Source organism: Lissotriton vulgaris, chromosome 3_2, assembly GCF_964263255.1.
Source record: "Lissotriton vulgaris chromosome 3_2, aLisVul1.2, whole genome shotgun sequence".
NCBI classification, from domain to species: Eukaryota; Metazoa; Chordata; class Amphibia; order Caudata; family Salamandridae; genus Lissotriton; species Lissotriton vulgaris.
In genome coordinates, this window is record NC_141690.1 from 265,537,005 (window position 1) to 265,558,292 (window position 21,288).

The 21,288-nt window shown below is 51.5% G+C and overlaps 1 protein-coding gene across 1 annotated transcript in view; it reads left to right on the forward strand.

Moving 5' to 3' along the window:
• The window catches only part of LOC147725648 (dedicator of cytokinesis protein 2-like), a 1,712,066-nt gene that overhangs the window by 846,539 nt on the left and 844,239 nt on the right, over nt 1–21,288 (forward strand). The window contains exon 26 of the mRNA XM_086964476.1: nt 17,742–17,966. Within this exon, the coding sequence (XP_086820602.1) occupies nt 17,742–17,966 (225 nt within the window). The remainder of the gene's footprint in view (nt 1–17,741; nt 17,967–21,288) is intronic.

Here is a 21,288-nt window from a genome sequence, read left to right on the forward strand (position 1 = left end):
TCTTTGCATTTATGCCGCCTTCTGCAGCACACATGCAAAGAGGAACGAGCCTCATAGAATAGTTTTTGCATGATTTTGGGGTAAGAAAAAACGCCCCCAAAAACACAAGGCAGCCATTGCGCTGTCTTTGATTACCGTGCGTCGGGTAGGCTTTACATGGGTGGTGTATTGGCGCTCCTGTACATCCATCCATGTATTGTGTGTGCAAATAATAAACGCAGTCTTCTAAAGACAGGCCCGCTAGTGAGTGCAAGTATTAGAAGTTCCATGATCGCTTTGAGAAGTTCCATCCGCGCTGTAGCCTGTCAGTCAGAGCAAGCCTGGTATTGGTTGTACAGAATTCAGTCTTATCCGCTTTCGCTGGAGTGGTGAGTCGGAGTGCCCTGTATCGCGTTGGTGGCCAGGTGGTGAACAGCACACTGGATACTACGGTTGAGGCAGGAGGTGCCCACACGCTCCTCTGCCTATGTGGTACGCCTCCCCGGATCGGGCGGCAGATCTTGGGTCCTCCTGGATTGTTGGGTAGTTGATTCGTAGCTCTTCTTCTGCGGGTCATGGCCTGCTTCTCCTTCGCAGCTGCACTCTACTCCATGGTGACAGCCCTCTCACTTCACAGCGGCCCCCCTCTTGGCATACGGGGTTTGCGACAGCACCCACAGGAAAATGGCCCCTTCAGGTCGCAGCACTGCACAGTGCAACGGCCCTCTTCTCAATAGAGCATTGCACCAAGACGACAGCCCTCAATCATCCCCGCGGCCCCCACCTGGCACACGGAGGTCATGGACAGCACACAGGTTTTCTGCATTCACTTTGTGCAATTCAGCCACTAAATGGACAAATCTTTATTTCTCCTCTTTCACATCAGAGGTCAATGTTTTGTCTTTAATTCTTGGTGCGTGAGGATAGAGTGTGGCTGGCCAGCAGAACTACATGAAAGCCAAGTGTCAAATGCATTATATTTTGGGCTTAGATTTTTATTACCATATTCCAAGAAGGAGTGATAAAGAAGTGATACTGGGTGTGCTCACCTTCCCAAACACCTAACCATAGAAAAATACCAGGTGCGAGTTCCTAACATACTTAGTCTATCTCTCTAGCCAGCCCAGGGAGATCTCCCTATGGTATTAAAAGGGCACTCGCCCACGGGAATTCCAAGTGGCATGCTTCATCATAGAGTCCTCAGCCAGATACTTAATGTTTCTGGTAAGCCTGGGCAAAGCACTACGCTACGCTTGCGTAGTTTGCGAAGTTTGCGCTACTTCACACTACGCGAATTGCACGTAGCACAGTGCAAACACATGTAGCGTAGCGTAGTGCAGAGGTAATTTTTTACTTGCTTGCGGTCCTCAACGTCAAGTTGGCGACCGCGAGCAATCAAAATGATATCCCGCGAGACTTTTTTCTCGTTCACGATCAGCAACATCAAGTTGCCGATCGCGAGCGTGGAAAATAAACCTCCCGGCGAGCTTCTCAACGCGGGGAGGTCAGGTTTCTCATTGCAAGTGGTCGCGTATGCTCCGACCACTCACGATGAGAAACTACCAGTCCGCATTGAGAAAGCTGCTGCTCGAGTAAATATCTACTCAAGCGGCAGTAAAAGACAGCTCGCATTGTGCAAGATGCCGTTTTCAATTATTGCACAGTGCGGACAAGCATCCGGCACTGTGCAATCATCGTGAACAGTGCACTACGCAGTTCGTGTAGCGCTACGCATAGCTCGCGTAGTGCGAAGTGCACTTTGCGTAGCCACGTGTAGCGCTACTTCGCAAACTACGCCCAGGGTTAATTTCTGGGTGGGCCCAACCTTGGTTTCCAAGGAAGCTCTTTGGTTATTGGGTGGGATCCTTGATTTAAAATAGTCTATGATGTCCTGAGAGTTAATTGTATTTTCAAAGGGCACCCTGACGGAGTTGAAAAGAGGTGGGGAGGTACTAAGGAAGTTAGTACCTTCTGTAAACCAGGGTGAACATGTTTCAGCCATCACACCATTGCCTCACCGGGGCTGTTGGCTTTCATCAAGACCTGACACGGATCCCCTTAACATCCTATTTGTCTGCATTCAATTGTGAAACTTTCATTCACCACACTCCTACATACCATACAAACTGACCCATTTGGTCGCTATCTTTGCATTTCTTTAGTAGCGTCCTATTTAGAGCTCCATGAGGGTAAGGAGGCCGTAGCCTAACTTTAATCAAAGGACTCTTCTCAGCCGTAAACCTATTTAGTTCCTCCTTTCCTCGCATCATAGATTCTTATTATACACGGTACAACATTACAACCTCTTAAATCTAACAGAAGAGAGAGATTTGGCGAGGATCACAGAATTTGGTCAAGCTGGGAAGCCATTATTTATCCCAGTCCTTCTGCATTCACATTGTTTATTTCAGCCATGTTAGGGACATCTCTTTATTTCTCCTATTTCCCCTGTTTTACATCAAAGGTTAATGCTTTGTCTTTAATTATTTTCAAATTTGGTTGAAGTGTGGGTGGGGCAGATGCAGCAATTATGCACCTTTCAGTTAAAGAAAGGACTGCCTTGCATAATCCGGCGTGCTTCTCCATGACCCAGATATTTCCTTTTGTTCAGAAGTATCTCAATCTGTCACACACAACAAAAAATAATTTCCAAACATTTGAAATTTTGTGCTTTATTTACCAGTTCCAATCACTAAATGTTGAAAAGCTGTTTTCCTTGAAAGGAAGACAAGTCACATTTTTGTAACTCTAGAAATTTTAGAGCTCGGGATATGGTTGTGCTAAATTTTTCCAAGTTGTTACCCTACCGAGGTATGGGTGGTTTTGTTTTTGCCAATCTCACACCTACCAACTTTTGCTTAGGGTCTTAATACTGAATGCCAAAGTCGCCATAAGCTTTTTCTCTCACTACCAAAAAATGGCTAATTCTTTCATGTTCGTTTTTCATCCCCTTTTCTACACTCATCCTTCTTTTTTATCTTTCTCCTTTCTTCCCTCTCTGACTATCTATCTTGCTTTGCGTCATGGTCTGCTGGCGAAAAACGAGCCCCAATCTCTTAAAATGGGTGCAGGTCGGTAAGGCTGAGTAAGAATATTTCGTATAGGAGACCGGTCTCACCTCTGGAGAGCACAGAAAAGTAAAGCAATCCCACACACATGGAAATGTGCTGCATATGGAATATTATGCCTGGTTGGGTAGGCTGGCGGTAGGGTTAGTTTGATCAATCTTTGGCTAGAGGAAGCTTTACGGTGACAAAAGCCAACATTGATTTATGTGTAGCTTGCAAAAGCGTGAATCTTCTGCCTAAATCAGAAGGGTTTGCATGTATATTCAAATTGCGCCCAAATGTACTCATGATAGACCTGTTAAACATATATGTGAGGGCTTAGGATTAACCCTGGGCGTAGGACTCTGCTACGCTCGCGTAGTTTGCACAACTACGCGCTACGCGAATTGCACGTAGTACAGTGCAAAAACGCGTCCTCAACCTCAAGTTGGTGACCGCAAGCGAGCAAAATGACATCCCGGTGAGACTTTTTCCTCATTCGCGATCAGCAACATCAAGTTGCCGATCGCGAGCATGGAAAATAAACCTTCGGGTGAGAATCTCAACGCGAGGAGGTCAGGTTTCTCATTGCGAGTGGTTGCGACCAGTCCGTGTTGAGAAAACTGCCGCTCTAGTACAAATCTACTCGAGCGGCAAAAAAAAAACGCTTGCACTGTGCAAGATGCCATTTGCAATGATTGCATAGTGTGGACAAGCATCCGGCACTGAGCAATCAGTGCGAACAGCATTTCCCTACTGCAGTTCGCGTAGCTTGCATAGTGCCAAGTGCACTACGCAATGTGTCAAGGATGAACAGGAAACAGGAAGTACATCGAGACTCCCCTGACCCAATCACAATGCTCTAATGCAGCGTTGTGATTGGTATGACTGCCGCGGTTCGGTGCTCAGCCAGGGAATAGGGGCCCGGGCAGGTTCTCCACCCAGGCTGTAATGCAGACTGGGTGGAGAACATGCAAAGTGCGCATGACGGTTTGGCCGGCTGGTCAAAGCGTCATATGCACTCACAGAGTGTGCCTGCCACTCCTCCCCTGCCCTGCTCTGTGAGCAGAGCAGACCCGCCTCGCCCCGCCAAGACGACCGCGCAGGAACAGATAAAATGAATAACATCAAGGTATTATCATTTAAATGTTTCTTTCTTTCACTGCTGCTAAGCAGTGGGGCGCCGCTCCTTCGCCTTAGGAGGGCCGCCACTGGATGAACTTTTTTTAATTCACTGATGATGGTGCTGCCCCCCTGCAGGCGGGTGGGACGAGCCCCCCTGGCTGTGTCTGCACATTAAATATGGCCTCTTTGAGACTGTAGACAAGAGTTTAGGTTCAAGCTTTCAGCCTGTCAGCCGGACACATCCCTAATAAAGAGGCGTATCCGGCATTCTCTGCACCCTGGCTCCCCAGCGCGAGCTGCTCGTTACGTCACAGCACCAGGAAGTCATTACACGTTTTCAAAGGATGCTTCAGAGCCCTAAGAATGGTTCATCCCCCCACGAATATCTAATGTCACCCACGGCCTCAGACCCATCTCCTCCGAGCCCGGAAGGGCCCACGTGACCGACCTGACTGTGAAAAGTGTATTTTGTGCTCACGGTTCCTGCTTCACTTTCAAAATGTGTTTATTTCTAATTCCCCCGGGACTGGTATGGATTCTATTGTTTCTCGACACACCTCGTTCACCCTCAGTTCCAGCAGATTCCACGTTCTGTCCGATTAACGTCTATTCCGAGTGGCTGCAATACACAAATGAAGTCAGACAGGAACATGACTCATGTTAAGATTCCGCTTCTGCTGTCGAAATAGCGACATTTTGAGCGAGTCTCTTTGAACTCCATTCTTTCATGTCAGCGCGGGGTGTATCCCGCCCGCCTTCCCATTATCTTTTCTTTTAAGATATATTGAGTCTGGCTTGTCTCTTTATACATCGGACACGGGGCCGAGCACATCGGAAAGATTCGCCATTGTAAAACAAGGAATTGCAAATACTGATTCAGACGTAGTCTCGCATTGCAACCCTTGGATGGGCAGTCACTGATGACATCAGAGAACCAGGAAGTGGTCTGCAGAACCAGGAAGTAGTCTGCAGAACCAGGTAGTGGCAGCAGAACCAGGAAGTGATCTGCAAAACCAGGTAGTGGTCTGCAGAACCAGGAAGTGGTCTGCAGAACCAGGAAGTGGTCTTCAGAACCAGGAAGTGGTCTGCAGAACCAGGAAGTGGTCTTCAGAACCAGAAAGTGGTCTGCAGAACCAGGTAGTGGGCTGCGAACCAGGAAGTGGTCTGCAGAACCAGGAAGTGGTCTTCAGAACCAGAAAGTGGTCTTCAGAACCAGGAAGTGATCTGCAGAACCAAGTAGTGGGCTGCGAACCAGGAAGTGATCTGCAGAACCAGAAAGTGGTCTTCAGAACCAGGAAGTAGTCTGCAGAACCAGGTAGTGGGCAGCAGAACCAGGAAGTGATCTGCAGAACCAGGTAGTGGTCTGCAGAACCAGGAAGTGGTCTGCAGAACCAGGAAGTGGTCTTCAGAACCAGAAAGTGGTCTTCAGAACCAGGAAGTGATCTGCAGAACCAGGTAGTGGGCTGCAGAACCAGGAAGTGATCTGCAGAACCAGGAAGTGATCTGCAGAACCAGGAAATGGTCTGTGGAACAAGGGAGTGTTCTGCAGAACCAGGTAGTCGGCTGCGAACCAGGAAGTGATCTGCAGAACCAGGAAGTGATCTGCAGAACCAGGTAGTGGGCTGCAGAACCAGCAAGTGGTCTGCAGAACCAGGATGTAATCTGCAGAACCAGGAAATGGTCTGCGGAACAAGGGAGTGGTCTGCAGAACCAGGACATGGTCTGCAGAAATCTAGGACAACTCAGGAGAGGTGAACGGGGCCTGCAAAGGTTCAACAGGCAACAGCGTCAACCAGGAACCACAGGATAAACATGAGGCGGCAGAAAGAGAAAAGAGCGGAGTGTATGTCTATATTTTTGAACTCAATATTATGTCAGTGATCCGTTCTGACCATCTGAGCAGCCCTGATTGTTTACTTTTTGAACACCTAATTGTTGAGCTTTTACTGTGAGAGAGCCTCATAAGTTGGGACTCACCCACAGTGAACTCAACATGAAATAGACTGCATGTGTATTTTACTGGTGTCCCCCTGGAGCAAGTAGGTGACTGTGCTGTAGCCAGAATAAGGGGAACCAGGCTGGTCACAAGCAGAGATGTGTGTACATGCGTGTGCACAAGTGTAAGGGCTGCGCAGGGGAGATTCCTGGCGTGCGCAGTCCAGGAGCAGCTACAAATTGAATGGTGTGGCAGGACTTACGCAGAGCTGGGTGGTGACATGGAATAGGCTTTCTACAATGGGAAGAAACGTTTGAGGGAAAGCCAGTGTGCTTTACTGTTTTCACTCAATTACTCTCCTATGAGGATGGGGAGAACATGGGCCAGTTGCACTTTCCTAGGGCCTACAAATTCCAGACACGCACTAAAGTCCACAGTAACTTATGTGAGAAGAAGTATTCTGCATAGTCCAAAGTCATATTTGTACTGCTTTTGGGTCATATTCCTCTGAGTCAGCTCATAACCAGAGCCTGGGGGCTGACCCTGCCAGACTGGATTAATGACCTCCTCCCCAAGCTGTGGCCTCAGAGGCCTAGGCCTTCAGGACAAGCATTCCAAGGGTGAAGGTCTCCTCTCCAAGAAAAGAAGATGGGTGGAGCTACATGTTACTCCATCAGCAGCTGACACCTGGTGCCAGGCACCAAGCTGCTCTGGAGAGAAGGCAGCATGGGGGAAGGGGCTCTCAGAGACCATGTGGCATGAGACCCCTGGACAATGCTATTTTAAACAAACACAGAGGCCTGGGAAGGAAGGAGGGAGCAGGGGAAGGGAAGTGATAAGTCACTGTTTGATAGGGCAAACAGAGACTTCCTGACAGCCCCCTCCACATTCTTTAAAAAGAGTTTGCGCAGGAAGAGGCGCTCTCTCTGGGGTGTAGTCTGCTGAGGAAGACATGCTGTAGCCTGGCACCATGGGCACCTGGAAGGAAGAACCTCCAGACTGACCAAGGACCCTGACTTGCTCCACAAGGGGAGACCAGGACAAGTGATCAGAAGCCTGGGCCTCGGCACAAGGAGAAGAGAGGCCCAGGAGGAGAGCCAGGTGAAAGGCTGGCGCAGGGAGCCAGTGAAGACCGCTTCCTGTTGAACTCACCTTCCTGGAGATAAAGAGGGTGAAAGAAAGTGCTCCCAGTAGCTGGGGTGCTCCTCCAGGTGCAAGAAGAGGCCAAAATCAGGAAGATCGGTCCCCTAGGGGTTGAGATATGCCCCCAGAAGGTAGGCGACCATTGACTTTTGGCCACCCGATGACGAAGCACATGGGGCTCCACCGCCGGTCCAGAAAATGCCCCCGGATGGGTCAGGTCCTAGGGGGCTGCCCCCAGCAGAAGATATGTCGGGGAGCGCCATTGCCCTCCCCGTAAAGATGACCTGCGGGGTGCCAGGAGCCCACACTGGCCCCCGCCGAAACTGGAGACAGGGGAGTGCCGTTGTGCCACACTGGAAATGGGGTGAGGGGCCCAGGATCCCAACTCCGGGCCCCTCTGAAGTCCGGGAGTGCCGTCGCACTCCCCGTGAAGCAGCGCAGGGACCTGGGACCCCAACTCCAGGTCCCACTGATGGTGGCAGAGAGGAGGGGGGTGCACCGTCGCGCAACCCCCTCATGAGGAAGCCCAAGCTGGGTAGCGCCATCCTGCTCCCCATGAAGATTTCCCCGGGCCCGAGACCCTGTTCCTGTGCCCAGACGTAAAGGAAGAGTAGGGGGGAGTGCTTCTGCACTCCCCCGTGGCTGGAGGAAGGTGGGGTTTGCCATCGCACTCCCCAGAAGACCCGCCGGTCAAGTGGCAGCCGGCGTGTCTGCCCACCGGAGCGGGCAGAACAGAAGAGCAGCGATGACTCCAGCGGCCGCATACGAGGGTGCGGGCTGGAATGGGAGGCAGCCAGAGCAGCCAGGGGTGGGCTCCCGAACTGCCATTGGCAACCATTCACCAGCTTGTGGAGAAGTGTGGCTCACTGGTTAGAGCAGGCAGACCCTGAAGCAGAGGTCAGACCCGGGACCAGGGTTCAATTCCCAATGCGGCAGCGTCTTGAGCTCAAATGTCCATGGACTCGATAATTCTCGCTTCAGTGCCTGACCTAATCATGGGTTCACACTCTGCAACTCTGGGCATTAAGCTTGCTTAATCTCCACAACGGCCCCCCGCGGCGGGATGCCTGGCTTTCACCTTGGGGATGCCCTGTAGGGGCTATCTCACAGGGAAAAGCCAGGGCGGGTTCCCAAGGCAAGCGCTTAGAGACCCCTGGGGTGATAAGCGCTATATAAATCCAACATACAATACAATACACTAGGCATGCAGGGGGTCCGGTTGGGACTGGCCCCCCAACGATGGGCTGACGCAGCTGGGGGTCGGCTCCCTGAGCTGCAATAACAGCTGGGTGACCGGGTGGGACTGGGCCCTCCATCAAGGGTTGAAGATGTGGCGAGGCCGCCAGCAGTGCATTGCGGCTCCCTCCCGAGCAGCGGGCGAGCCACTGCTATAATATCCACTGGCTGGAGCCACTCGCCCCATAATGCCTTGCAGGCCCGGCATGGCCTGCAAGGGAAAGCAGCCTTTTCTCGACTTGTGGTGGCCCCAGGAGGATGGGGTCACTGCAACATGGGTGCCAAGGTGCAGGGGGAGCTGCAGGAGCAACGCAGTCTCCCCCAGCACAAAGATGAAAGTCCCCTCCCCACAGCCTCTTGGGGACTGGCAAGAAATAACCCCTCAAGGGCTCAGCCAGGAGCCAACAGTATCCTGTGGCTAGAACTTTTGTTCTTCAGCTGTGGGTGCCTTAGGGACTGCGCCAACGTTTGAAGGGCTGTGTTGGGGATGTGTGGTGATCTGCATTGTCCTCTGCTTGTTGTGATTCTATTACTGAACCTTGTGATGTCACCTGTGAGGTTTCCATGCACAGGCATTCCACCCCTGGATTCCTTTCGTGGCTGTTGCAGCTGTCTTCTTCCCCCCAAGCTGGACGGTTCGCAAAAATGCTGTCAAATTGTCTAATGGTAATTGGTGGAGCACTTCTCGTGTTGCCAAAGATCCTTCCCGTGCAATTGCTCCTTCTCCTAAAATTGTCAATGTTGGGAATAGTTTAAGGAAAAGTTCTAGATCTACTGTTAGACCTAACAGATTTCGTGATTTTGTCTAATTTGTTTTTTTTGTTATTATTCTACTTTCAGGATTGTTTTTTTTTAAAAAAGGGGGGAGGTGTGTGGTGATCTGCATTGTCCTCTGCTTGTTGTGATTCTATTACTGAACCTTGTGATGTCACCTGTGAGGTTTCCATGCACAGGCATTCCACCCCTGGATTCCTTTCGTGGCAGTTGCAGCTGTCTTCTTCCCCCCAAGCTGGACGGCTCTCTTATCTACAATAAATCCTTAACAACTATTTCCTGTCTGCGCTTCATCTTTACAGGATGTCTGGAAAAGGACATCCCCTGGAGGTGAAGAGGTGCAATTGCACCAGAAACGCATTTACTTATGGTATTTCTTTTAAAATATGTGAAGTACCTGTGTAAGGTGATGTCATAAGCAAAGTGGACTTATGTTGCCAGACATTCCTGCTAGGGTGTCTGGCTGTGTATGCTTAATCCTGTGTTTCAACTGTGATGCCTTTTTAGGGCTTTAACCCCTCCCCTGCGGGGCTAATTCCCCCGCTGTGCTGGGGGCGGGGGTGCGCGCAGCGCCCTGGTGCTCATGACGAGCTCTGCTTGTCATGCATCACGGTGGCGCTGTGCTCATGACGAGCTGAGCTCGTCATGACCACGCCTGTTCCAATGGAACGCCCAGCACAGCAGGGGAATTATCCCCACGTGGGCGCGGCGCAACGGTCATGACGAGCTCAGCTCGTCATGAGCACAGCCCGACCGTGCCTCATGACGAGCTCAGCTCATCCTGAGCACGCAACGGGTTAATTGCAATGCATTTTGCATTATAATTGTTATCAGCTATGATAAGTCCCTCAATTATAGTGATGTCCAAACATGTTTTCTTGCTGCTGCGTTAGGGGAAGAACAACCCAGACTGTTAGCCACTAAGATGAAGAGGTGTATACTGCATGGTCAGTATAGAATGCTCAGTGTCCCTAGGGCAGATGTACCTATTTTTAGTGCTTGTTTAAATGATGGGGGGGTCACCACTGGGATGATGCCAGTGTGCAGGGCACTCGCTCCAGGTTGTATCAACCCACTGCATTGGGGGGCAAGATGATGTGTATACATGGGAGTGGTGGTACTAGACCCCATCCCCCTGTGGGAGTGGTGGAGATGTTATGCAAGGTCACAATCATGAGCCCTACATTATTCAATCTTTACATGGCCCCCCTGGCCGGGATAGTTGAGGCATATGGGGTCGAGATAGTGTCATACGCAGATGACTCCCAGTTATTGGTGACACTGTCTTGACCACCAGAGGAAGCCTCAACTAGCTTCTCGGCATGCCTCAGCAACCTAGCTAGATGGATGAATACCAACTGTTTATGCATCAACGCTAATAAAACAGAGCTTCTTGTGGAAAAATCCATCCATCTGGTCGTCTGCATGGTGGTCCCCTGAACTTGGCGCCATACCTAAGCCCTCGGAACAGGTGAAAAATCTAGGAGTCAGATTAGATTCTACTCTATCCCTCGAACACCACACTAAGGGGATTGCTGGCAAATGCTATAGAATCCTTAAAACCTTACGTAAAACTCTGGATTTCCTCCCTACCACAAATAGGAAAACCCTGATTCATGCTCTAGTAACTCCCCATTTAGACTATAGCAACTCATTGTATGTGGGTTTGTGTAAAAAAGGTCTTCAGCGTTTACAATCAATCAATCAATCAATCAGAGAAATTTATAGAGCGCACTACTTACCCGGAGGGTCTCAAGGCGCTTGGGGGGGGTGGGGGGGGGGTGCTGCTACTGCTCGAAGAGCCAGGTCTTGAGCTTCTTCCTGAAGGAGAGGTGGTCTTGGGTCAGGCGCAGGTCGGTCGGGAGGGAGTTCCAGGTCTTGGCGGCCAGGTAGGAGAAGGACCTTCCTCCTCTTGTCGTTCTTCGGATGCGGGGGACGGCGGCGAGGGCGTGACTGGCTGATCGGAGTTGGCGTTTGGGAGCGTAGAAGTTGACGCGGTTGTTGAGGTAGCTCGGGCCTCGATCGTGTAGGGCTTTGTGTGCGTGGGTGAGGAGACGGAAGGTGATTCTCTTGTTGACGGGGAGCCAATGCAGGTCTCTCAGATGTCCGGAGATGTGACTGTGTCGTGGGATGTCGAGGATGAGTCTGGCTGAGGCGTTCTGGATCCGCTGGAGTCTCTTCTGGAGCTTCGCGGTGGTTCCGGCGTAGAGGGCGTTGCCGTAGTCCAGTCGGCTGGTGACGAGGGCCTGGGTGACCGTCTTCCTGGTCTCGGTGGGGATCCACCGGAAGATCTTCCGTAGCATGCGCAGGATGTTGAAGCATGACGAGGAGACGGCGTTGACTTGTCTGGTCATGGAGAGGGAGGAGTCCAGGATGAAGCCCAGGTTGCGTGCGTGGTCTGTCGGTTTGGGTGCGGTGCCCAGGGCGGGGGGCCACCAGGAGTCGTCCCAGGCGGAGGGCGAGGAACCAAGGATGATGACTTCCGTCTTGTCTGAGTTCAGTTTCAGGCGGCTGGTCGTCATCCACTCGGCTACGTCTTTCATCCCTTCGTGAAGGTTGGCTCTGGCGGCGGCGGGGTCGTTGGTCAGGGAGAGGATCAGCTGGGTGTCGTCAGCGTAGGAGATGATGTTGAGGTTGTGTTGGCGTGCGATGGCCGCGAGGGGGCTCATGTAGATGTTGAAGAGGGTGGGGCTCAGCGACGATCCTTGAGGGACGCCGCAGATGACCTCGGTGGCCTCTGACTTGTACGGTGGTAGGCGGACTCTCTGTGTTCTTCCAGCGAAGAAGGAGATGATCCATTCCAGAGCCTTCTCCTGGATTCCGACGTTGCTGAGGCGCTGTACTAGGGTGCGGTGGCAGACAGTGTCGAATGCCGCGGAGAGGTCTAGGAGGATGAGGGCCGCTGTTTCTCCGTTGTCCATCAGGGCTCGGATGTCATCGGTGGCAGCGATGAGGGCGGTCTCGGTGCTGTGGTTGGCTCGGAAGCCAGACTGTGAGGGGTCGAGGGATCCATTCGTCTCGAGGAAGGCGGCCAGCTGTTTGTTGACGGTCTTCTCGATGACTTTGGCTGGGAACGGGAGGAGCGAGATGGGGCGGTAATTCTTGAGTTCGGTGGGGTCCGCTGTAGGTTTCTTTAGCAGGGCGCTGAGTTCTGCGTGCTTCCAGCTCTCCGGGAAGGTAGCAGTGTCGAAGGAGGTGTTGATGATGTCCCGGAGGTGGGGTGCGATGATAGCGCCGGCCTTGTTGAAGACGTGGTGAGGGCAGGGGTCGGTTGGAGATCTGGAGTGGATGGAGTTCATTGTGCGGACGGTGTCTTCGGTGCTGATCGGAGTCCAGGCGCGGATGGTGGTGGTGGGGGGGCGGTGGTTCGGTCGTGGCTGGCGTCGGTTGCGTGCTGAAGCTGTTGTGTATGTCCGCGATCTTGTTGTGGAAGTAGGAGGCGAGGGAGTTGCAGAGGTCTTGCGATGGGGTGATGTCGTTGTTTCCGGCGTTGGGGTTGGAGAGCTCTTTCACGATGTTGAAGAGTTCCTTGCACGTTGTGTGCGTTGTTGTCCAGCCGGTCCTTGAATGCAGTTTTCTTGGTGGCGCGGATCAGTTGGTGGTGCTTCCGGGTGGCAAGCTTGAGGGTGGTCATGTTGTCTGGTGTTGGCTCCCTTCTCCAGGCTTTCTCGAGGGCTCGGCAGTTCTTCTTAGAGCTCATGAGTTCGTCGGTGAACCATGGGGCCTTCTTGCTGCCGGGTCTGCTGGGCGGGGTCCTCAGTGGGGCGAGTTTGTCCGCGCAGTTGCTGATCCACTTCGTGAGGTTGTCGGCGGCCTGGCTGGGGTTCGCTGAGCTGGCGGGAGGGAGCTGGCTCAGGGAAGCGGCGAGCTGGTCGGCTGTGATCTTGTTCCAGCTTCTTCGAGCAACCTGTTGCTGGTGGTGGTGGATCGTCGTTTTTCTGAAGGTGAAGTGGACGCAGCTGTGGTCCGTCCAGTGGAGTCCAGTGGCGTGGCCGAAGGCGATGTGTTTGCTGGACGAGAAGACGGCGTCGAGTGTGTGTCCTGCGAGGTGGGTGGGGGCGGACACCAGCTGCTTGAGTCCTAGGTTGGCGAGGTTGTCGAGCAGGGTGGTGGTGTTGCGGTCGTTGTTGTTCTCCAGGTGAAAGTTGAGGTCTCCCAGGAGGATGTAGTCAGCGGAGGGGAGGGCATGCGGGCTGATGAAGTCGGCGATGTCCTCGCTGAATTGTGTGCGTGGTCCCGGGGGTCGGTAGATCAGGGTGCCTCTGAGGGTGGTGTTCGGGTTGATGTGGATCTGGAAGTGCAGGTGTTCGGCGGTTGTCAGGGTGTCGTCGGTGTTGGTCGAGATGTGGATGGTGTCCCTGTGGATGATGGCGATGCCTCCTCTCATCTGGTTGGCGGTGCGGTCCCTCCGGGTGATCTTGTAGCCCTCTGGGATGGCGATGGCGATGTCGGGCGCTGAGGAGTCGTTCATCCAGGTTTCCCTGAGGAAGGCAACGTCAGGAGCTGTGGTGTCGAGGAGGTTCAAGAGTTCGATGGCGTGTCTGTGGACGGAGCGGGTGTTGAGCAGGATGCACTTGAGGTGGTTGCTGCTGGTGTTCGGCTTGGCGGGTGCTGGTACGAGGCAGGTCCGGATGCAGGTGAACTTGCAGGCGAGGCAGCTGAAGGGTCCGTGGGTTTGCTTCGTAGTGGCTCGGTAGCATTCAGGGATCCCGCCGGTGTTGAGTGCGGTGAGTGTTGTGGCATCGTAGGTCCCGCGGGTCGTCTTCCGTCGGTGGGGGCCAGGGGTTCGGGCGCTGGGCACGGTCCAGGCGCGGATGGGCACAGACGGGCTTACCTTTGGCGCGCCTTCGGCACACAATCGGCGCGCCCGCTGCGCGTGACCGCTGCGCGTTCGCACGGTCGCCATATATGGCCAAGTGCGAGGGAGGGCGGAGCAGCTGGGAGGCGGGAGCGGGGAGGGTACAGAAGAAAAAGGGGTGTGGTCAGCGGAGGTGGCGGGAAGCGGGGAGCGAGAGTCAGTCGGCAAAACAGTAAAACAAATAGACAATTACACAATGTCAAGGCAATACAAAAGGGCCAAATAACACTTCAAGCAGGGGGGAAACAGAGAACAACGGCAGCAGGTTAGGCGAGCACAGCGAGGCCACGCCGCTCGGTGGAAGGGGGCGTGGTCACACGGAGGCGGCCGGGGCAGCGAGGCAGGCAGGCGGGAAGCACACGCAGCAGCTGGTGGCCATGCGGCGCGGGGGTGTCCTAAACTAGGTCACACTCACCTGCGTCGCACGGTCGCCATATATGGCCAAGTGCAAGGGAGGGCGGAGCAGCTGGGAGGCGGGAGCGGGGAGGGTACAGAAGAAAAAGGGGTGTGGTCAGCGGAGGTGGCGGGAAGCGGGGAGCGAGAGTCAGGCGGCAAAACAGTAAAACAAATAGACAATTACACAATGTCAAGGCAATACAAAAGGGCCAAATAACACTTCAAGCAGGGGGGACACAGAGAACAACGGCAGCAGGTTAGGCGAGCACAGCGAGGCCACGCCGCTCGGTGGAAGGGGGCGTGGTCACACGGAGGCGGCCGGGGCAGCGAGGCAGGCTGGCGGGAAGCACACGCAGCAGCTGGTGGCCGCGCGGCGCGGGGGTGTCCTAAACTGCGTTCAAAACGCAGCTGCCCGCCTGGCACTTACTTTATCAAGAAGATCATCAGGGAAAAGTGCCCTAGCCACACTTCACTGGCTCCCTATGCGTGAGCGCATTACATTTAAAACAATGTGTATGACGCATCGTATCGCCCAAGGAAGAGGGCCAAAATATCTTCAAAATTAACTGACCAAATATCAACCCAGACGATTTCTAAGATCTCAAGGAGGTATGCTCTTCCAGGTACCCAGAATTCACTGGGCACGCATGGGCGGTAGATCCTTTAAATACCTGGCCAGCAAACAATGGAATGCACTACCCTCGGAGCTCAGAATGGAACCTTCAGAAAAAATAAATTCGTCAAAAATTAAAAACTTACCTGTTCCCGAAGGTATGAACCTCTCCGTCTGATCCCTTTATAATACTTTCCCCCTAACTTTTGGAATATACACTCAGTCCTTGTTCAAAAAGCGCAGGGACACACTGTTTTCCTAATGTAACCAGGTGCTATATAAAAGGCTTTTATTATTATTATTATTATTTAAAGTAATTCCAACAGCTTATGTACATTTGTAAATTGGTGCATAGTATTGAGTGGTGTGTGTGTTTAATAAATGTCCGCTTACTTCTATAAAGCAAAGTACAGACTGGACAATCAATTATTGAGTGCTTTTGCTGCGCTCCTGTAATGGCGGTTACTAGCCCACACCATCTCCCTTGAGTAAGCCTTAGACTGCTCTGCAACGCTACCCTCTGAGAGTCAAGCGCTACACTAGGGTGTTTGGTTCCCAGTGAAGGACAAATGTGACATGTTATTTGTGCAGGCCTCAAAGATGCTGCCTCGTTTTCCACCAATATGGCTTTATTTTAAACATAAAAAGTGAAAAGAATATTTCTGAAATCTCCTAAAGCAACACTTAAAAGTAACTACAGGCTGCAGCCTGCTTGTTACCTGGATAGATAGACACAAATAAATATTTCAGAAGCGCACCTTCAGAATTGCCAGTAAAAAACATGGCTTTTAAGCAGAAAAAGGTCTACTGACCCCTCAGGCGAAAATCAATCTCACTTGGTTCACTCAGTGAAATTGGCGGTGAGTATCGGCGCCAGCGCATTTCAGGGGTCAGCAGCTGCCTGTAACTGTACAGGCAGCAGGTCTGTCTGTCGTAGGCCAGGGGAAGGCGATGCCCTCCGGCAGTAGGCCTGTTTCCCAGACCTGGCCTTCTGCGCTCCAGCTCCGCGGCAGTCTGGTCACAGCCAGCCCGCACCATGTCACTGCTCCTGCCGGGCTCTGGCAGGCAGCCCAGGCGGGAGCAGGTTGCGTTGTCAGGCGAGAGATGAAGATGTATGGAGGGGGCAGGGCGGTCGGTTAGTAAGGACAGGCTCAGAATACAGTATGCGCTGGAAAAGTCACACTGTAGAGCGAGGGCAGCAGAGAAAGAGAGGAGGAAGAGGGAGGGGAGGATAGATTGCTACATAGAAGAGAGAGGGGAAACAACCATTACAATGCAGATATTACAACACACTACCTTTGCAACGCAGTTTTTACAACGCAACTGCCTTTACAATGCATGTCATTACAACGCAAGCCATTATAACGCATGTCACTACATCGCATGCCATTACAATGCATACCATTACAACGCAGTCATTAAAATGCACTGCCTTTACAATGCAGCTGTTACAACGCAACTGCCTTTGCATCACATGCCATTACAATGCATGCCATTACAACGCATGTCACTATAATGTATGCCATTACAATGCATACCATTACAACACATGCCATTACAACGCAAGCCATTATAACGCATGTCCCTACAACTCATGCCATTTCAGCGCATCCCATTTCAATTTATGCCATTACAACACATTGTAAGGTAAGTAATGTTTTTTTTTAGTTTTAGGGTGGGTTTGGGTTTTGGAATACATGGGGATAGTATTTTTGCCCCTACACTACCCAACACTTACCCTACTGTTGCACTGACTGGAGTGGGAATAGTAATTTGTACCCCTACACTATCCAACGCTTACCCCACTGTTGCCCTAAAAGTGTTATGCGTTGAAATGGTATGTTCTGTAATGGTAGTTTCTAAAAATGCGTTGTAATGGCATGTGTTGTTAAATTATGCGTCGTAATGGTAGTTGCAATGTAAAAACCACGTTGTATAGGCATGCGTTGTAATGTCATATATTTGGAGGGAGACAAGAAGAGAAAGTGTGAGAGAAGGGTCTAACTGTTAGGGAGGCAAACAGTAAGAACAAGGGAGAAAGAGTGACAGGGAGAGAGGAAGGGTGATAGGGAGAGAGAGAGAGAGAGAGAGAGAGGTTTAATCAGAGAGGGAGACAAAAAGTGAGAACAAGGGAGGGAGAACAAGTGAAAGAGAGAACAGAAAGAGAGGAAGGGTGAGAGGTTGAAAGGTTGAAAGGGGAATTGGGACGGCAGAGGAGAGAGGGAGATACGGAGAAAAGAAGAAAGAAATATTGAAGACAGAGAGAGAAGGAAAAAGAGAGTTGGATAGAATGGAAGCATAGTGACACTCCCTACTACAGACTGGAGCATAGTGTATGTAGAGGAGAAAATCATGCTGCAGATTGAGAGTGAGACACAGAGAGGAAGACATTGTGAGCCCAGGTGAGAATAGACAGGCACAGCACATATGTAGGAGGAAGTCACACTGTAAGAGAGAGACAGAGAATGTGATGTGTGTGTGTAGGACAGAGATGGGTATGGGATCGACACAGGAAGACCAGGTTACTAACACATCCTATGATGGAAAAACAACTTCAGCAAACTGTCAGTCTTCCACATCAGTAACCTGAGAAGAATCTTGCACATTTTCTGGCTGTGAACCATCTCCAACCAGGAACTGCTCACCAGAGGCAAGCAAGAAGGCCTGGGCACCATGGACAGGACACACCATGAGAAGAGAACAAGACTCCATCACGAGGAAGGCTCTTCACTGGACCCCAGAAGGCAAACGGAAGAGAGGCAGGCCAAAGAGTACCTGAAGCGAACTATGGAAAAACAAGCGAACTATGGAAAAACAAGCAAACTATGGAAAAAGACTCTGAACCACAGCTGGGGCACCGTACAGAGACCTGCCCAAGAAAAACATAGCTGGAGGTACTTTGTTGCGGCCTTACTTGACAGTCGGCGTAACAAACGGTAAGTACCGCCACACCAAAAATTCAGCACACACTCTCATCAGAATATACCTGTAGAAAACAAAGCAGCAACAAGCGGGAAGAGAGACTGTTGGAAATGGCCCTTTTTGCAGGGTTATCCACAAACTTTTTGCTTCTTCCTCCTTTTTTCCTGACTTGTTTGTGTTGGTTTTAGGACTCTGGGCACTTTGCCACTGCTAATCGGTGCTAAAGTGCATATGCTCCCTGTGTAAAGTATGTAAAGACTGTCTGTTTGGTTTTCTTGTCAGCCCTAGTAAAGTGCACTGAGTGTGCCAGGGCCTGGGAACCAAATGCCACTCGTGGGCCTGCAGCACTGATTGTGCCGCCCACGTGAGTAGCCCGGAAAAGGTACCTCAGACCTGCCATTGCAGAGTCAGCACTCAGTTTGGAACTGTCATGTCGGCTTGGTCCGTGCACACACTGGCCAGTCCCTAACCTTCCCTTTTCTTACATGTCAGGCAGCCCTAAGGTAGGCCCAAACTACCCCTGTGGGCAGGGTGCAGTGTATGTGAAAGGTAGGACTTGCCCTGGTATGTGGGACATGTCCTGATAGTGAATTAAAGCCCATTTCGTTTTTCACTATTGCAAGGCTACCTGTTCCCCATAGGACAGAATGGGAAGTTTGTTTATAACATCTTATAAACATAACTGGCCCTAGGAACTAGGTGGGAAAATAAAGTTTAATATGCCTGAACTCAGAATCTAAAGATGCATCTTTTAGTCAAGGTGATTTTTACATTCTGTGTTTGAAAATACCACTTTTAGGAAGTAGGTATTTTCTTGCTCCGTCATCCTGTGTGCCTCTGGTGGAATGTGGATTGCGTGTCTGGGTTTTGGATGACAGATGGCTAGGAAGCAAGGGTGGCTCCCGATAGTCTAGGTAGGTCAGGAAAGGGCTGAATAGACCTGGGCTGCGATGAGGGAAGAGTGAGGAGATTTCCTTGCACCTCAAAGGGCCTGGTCTGCCTTTGACAATGCCGTCTCCACCCCCTGCTGGGAAATCACACCAGAGAAGGCAGAACTGGTTCTGGCTGGGCGCAGACACCCTCTGCCTAGAGGATCACAGAGTTTTTGGATACAAATACTGGGGTCCAGACCCCTGAACTTTAGAACTCTTTTGGATCAAGAAGACTGCCAAGAAGAAGAGCTGGAGAAGCTGTGGGGATGGACTACCACTTTGCTGTGTGCTTTGATTTGTTGGTCTGCAGTGGCTGCTTCTGTCTTGGGCAGTAAAAGGACTGGAATAAACTTTCTGCAATCTACTTTTGTGAGTTTCTCCAAGGGCTTGAGGTAGAGCTTGTCTCCTATTCAAGAAGACTCCGGAACAGCAAAGACTTCCAGCTCTTCTGCCCTCAGCACTGGGGACTGTGTGTTTTGTGCTGCGACAGAAGAAAAGCAACTTGACGATGTCTACAATGCCGCTGCCGACTCAGTGTCCTAAAGGCACCACAGAAGGCACTGCTGCAACTCCGCACCGTGACCCTGGTCTCACCGACGCCGTCCACTGTTCGCACCGCGAACTGTGGGCACCACACTCCGCACCGCCTTGCTTCACGCCGAAGCCTGGGCACCGCAAAGAGCACCGCCGCAATGCCACACCATGACCCTGGTCTCACTGACGACGCCTACTGACGCCACCACCGAGCGATTGCGCGCACCATGCCCTGTGGGCAATGCCCTCGGCACCGCCTCACTTCATGATGACTCCTTGGCCTCCGCGACGCCGCTGCTTGTACCGTGGTTCAAGGGCACTGCTCGTAAAGGTACATGATGCACCACCCTCATCCCGCACCGCACCCTTGGCCTGCCGACGCCGGTACCATCGACTCCTGTTCGTCAGCCGACAACAGCGCATCAGCAACAATGACGAGGCTGCTTGCACCATGACCTGCTAGCACCATGACGAGCACTGTCTTCATCTCGCACCACAGCCCTGGTCTCACAGACAACGCCATCTGATGCCACCAGGAGCCGCTGCTCGCACCTCGACCTGAGGACACCACACACCACACCACTGCACTTCGCACCACAGCACAGGACGCCTGCCGACGCCAGAGTTCCTGCCTCCAACAGAGAGGAGCTCAACCTGCAATGTGGGTGACTTTGAGGGCCCCGACAACTCCTGCACGACCTCCGGAACAGGCGCCTGGGGATGCCATGTTTTCGGAAGCTCATCAAGAGGTCGCCGATGCCATGCATTTATAAAAGGTACTGTTTGCGGGTCTTCCCGACACCATAGCTGGCCCTCGACGCCACAGTCAGCCAAAACTGTTTGGATTTGTTTGCTCATGACGCCGTGATAGCCCCGGATGGAGCTATCGACATCAAGGAACTGTTTTAAAAGTGAATTTTGATAACTGGATTTTTAAGTACTGTATTGTGGATTTTTAGTCTTGTCTTAAGAATGTGAAAATATTGGATATTTTTTTAACTGGTGTGGTGTCCTTTTGTAGTGCTTACACTGTATTACTGTTGGTTATGTGCAAATGCTTTACATACTGCCTCTAAGATAAGCCTAACTGCCCGGGCCAAGCTACCAAGGGGGTGAGCAGGGGTTATTTAAGAAGTGTAACTCCCTTATCCTGACTAGAGTGGTGGTTTCTGCCTGGCTTTGGCACCTGCCCTAGCCTGCAAAAAATCCCACTTCTAACAGAGACCCTCAACAAGAAACATGTCAAAAGTCATCTGGAACATTTTCTACTGAAATAATATGTCTAAAATGCACAGGCAGGACAATTTGTCTTTATAACATTACTGCATCTGTTGTCATTAACAACACAACCACAAAGATTAAGCAATAGAAACCTTGGTTCCACTCTTGCTACAGAGACCCGTAAACTGAAGTATGGAAAGTGCCCACCTTAAGAGCACAGAGAGCTTTGCAGCCAGGATCTGCCTTCAGACCACCACGATAACCTACACAGATGCAAGACACTGGCGAGAAAGAATGAGCACTTCCGGGATGAAGTGCAACTCAATGAATTATTGAAGTGCGCACTTTAGGTATCACAGGTAGTGTTATCTGCACAGAACAGTTCTGCGCCTCTGCAAACTTTCAAAAAGGAGCAACTCACCTCAGGCCAGATAAACACAGCCCCCAAGCTTCACAAACTGGAAAGGAAATTTAAAGACCGTCAAAGTCCTCAAAAACCTTCATGATATCATCAGAGCTGCCCTAGGAGTTGAAAAATTAAAACCCAATACAGGCTAGTTAATGAAGCCCAG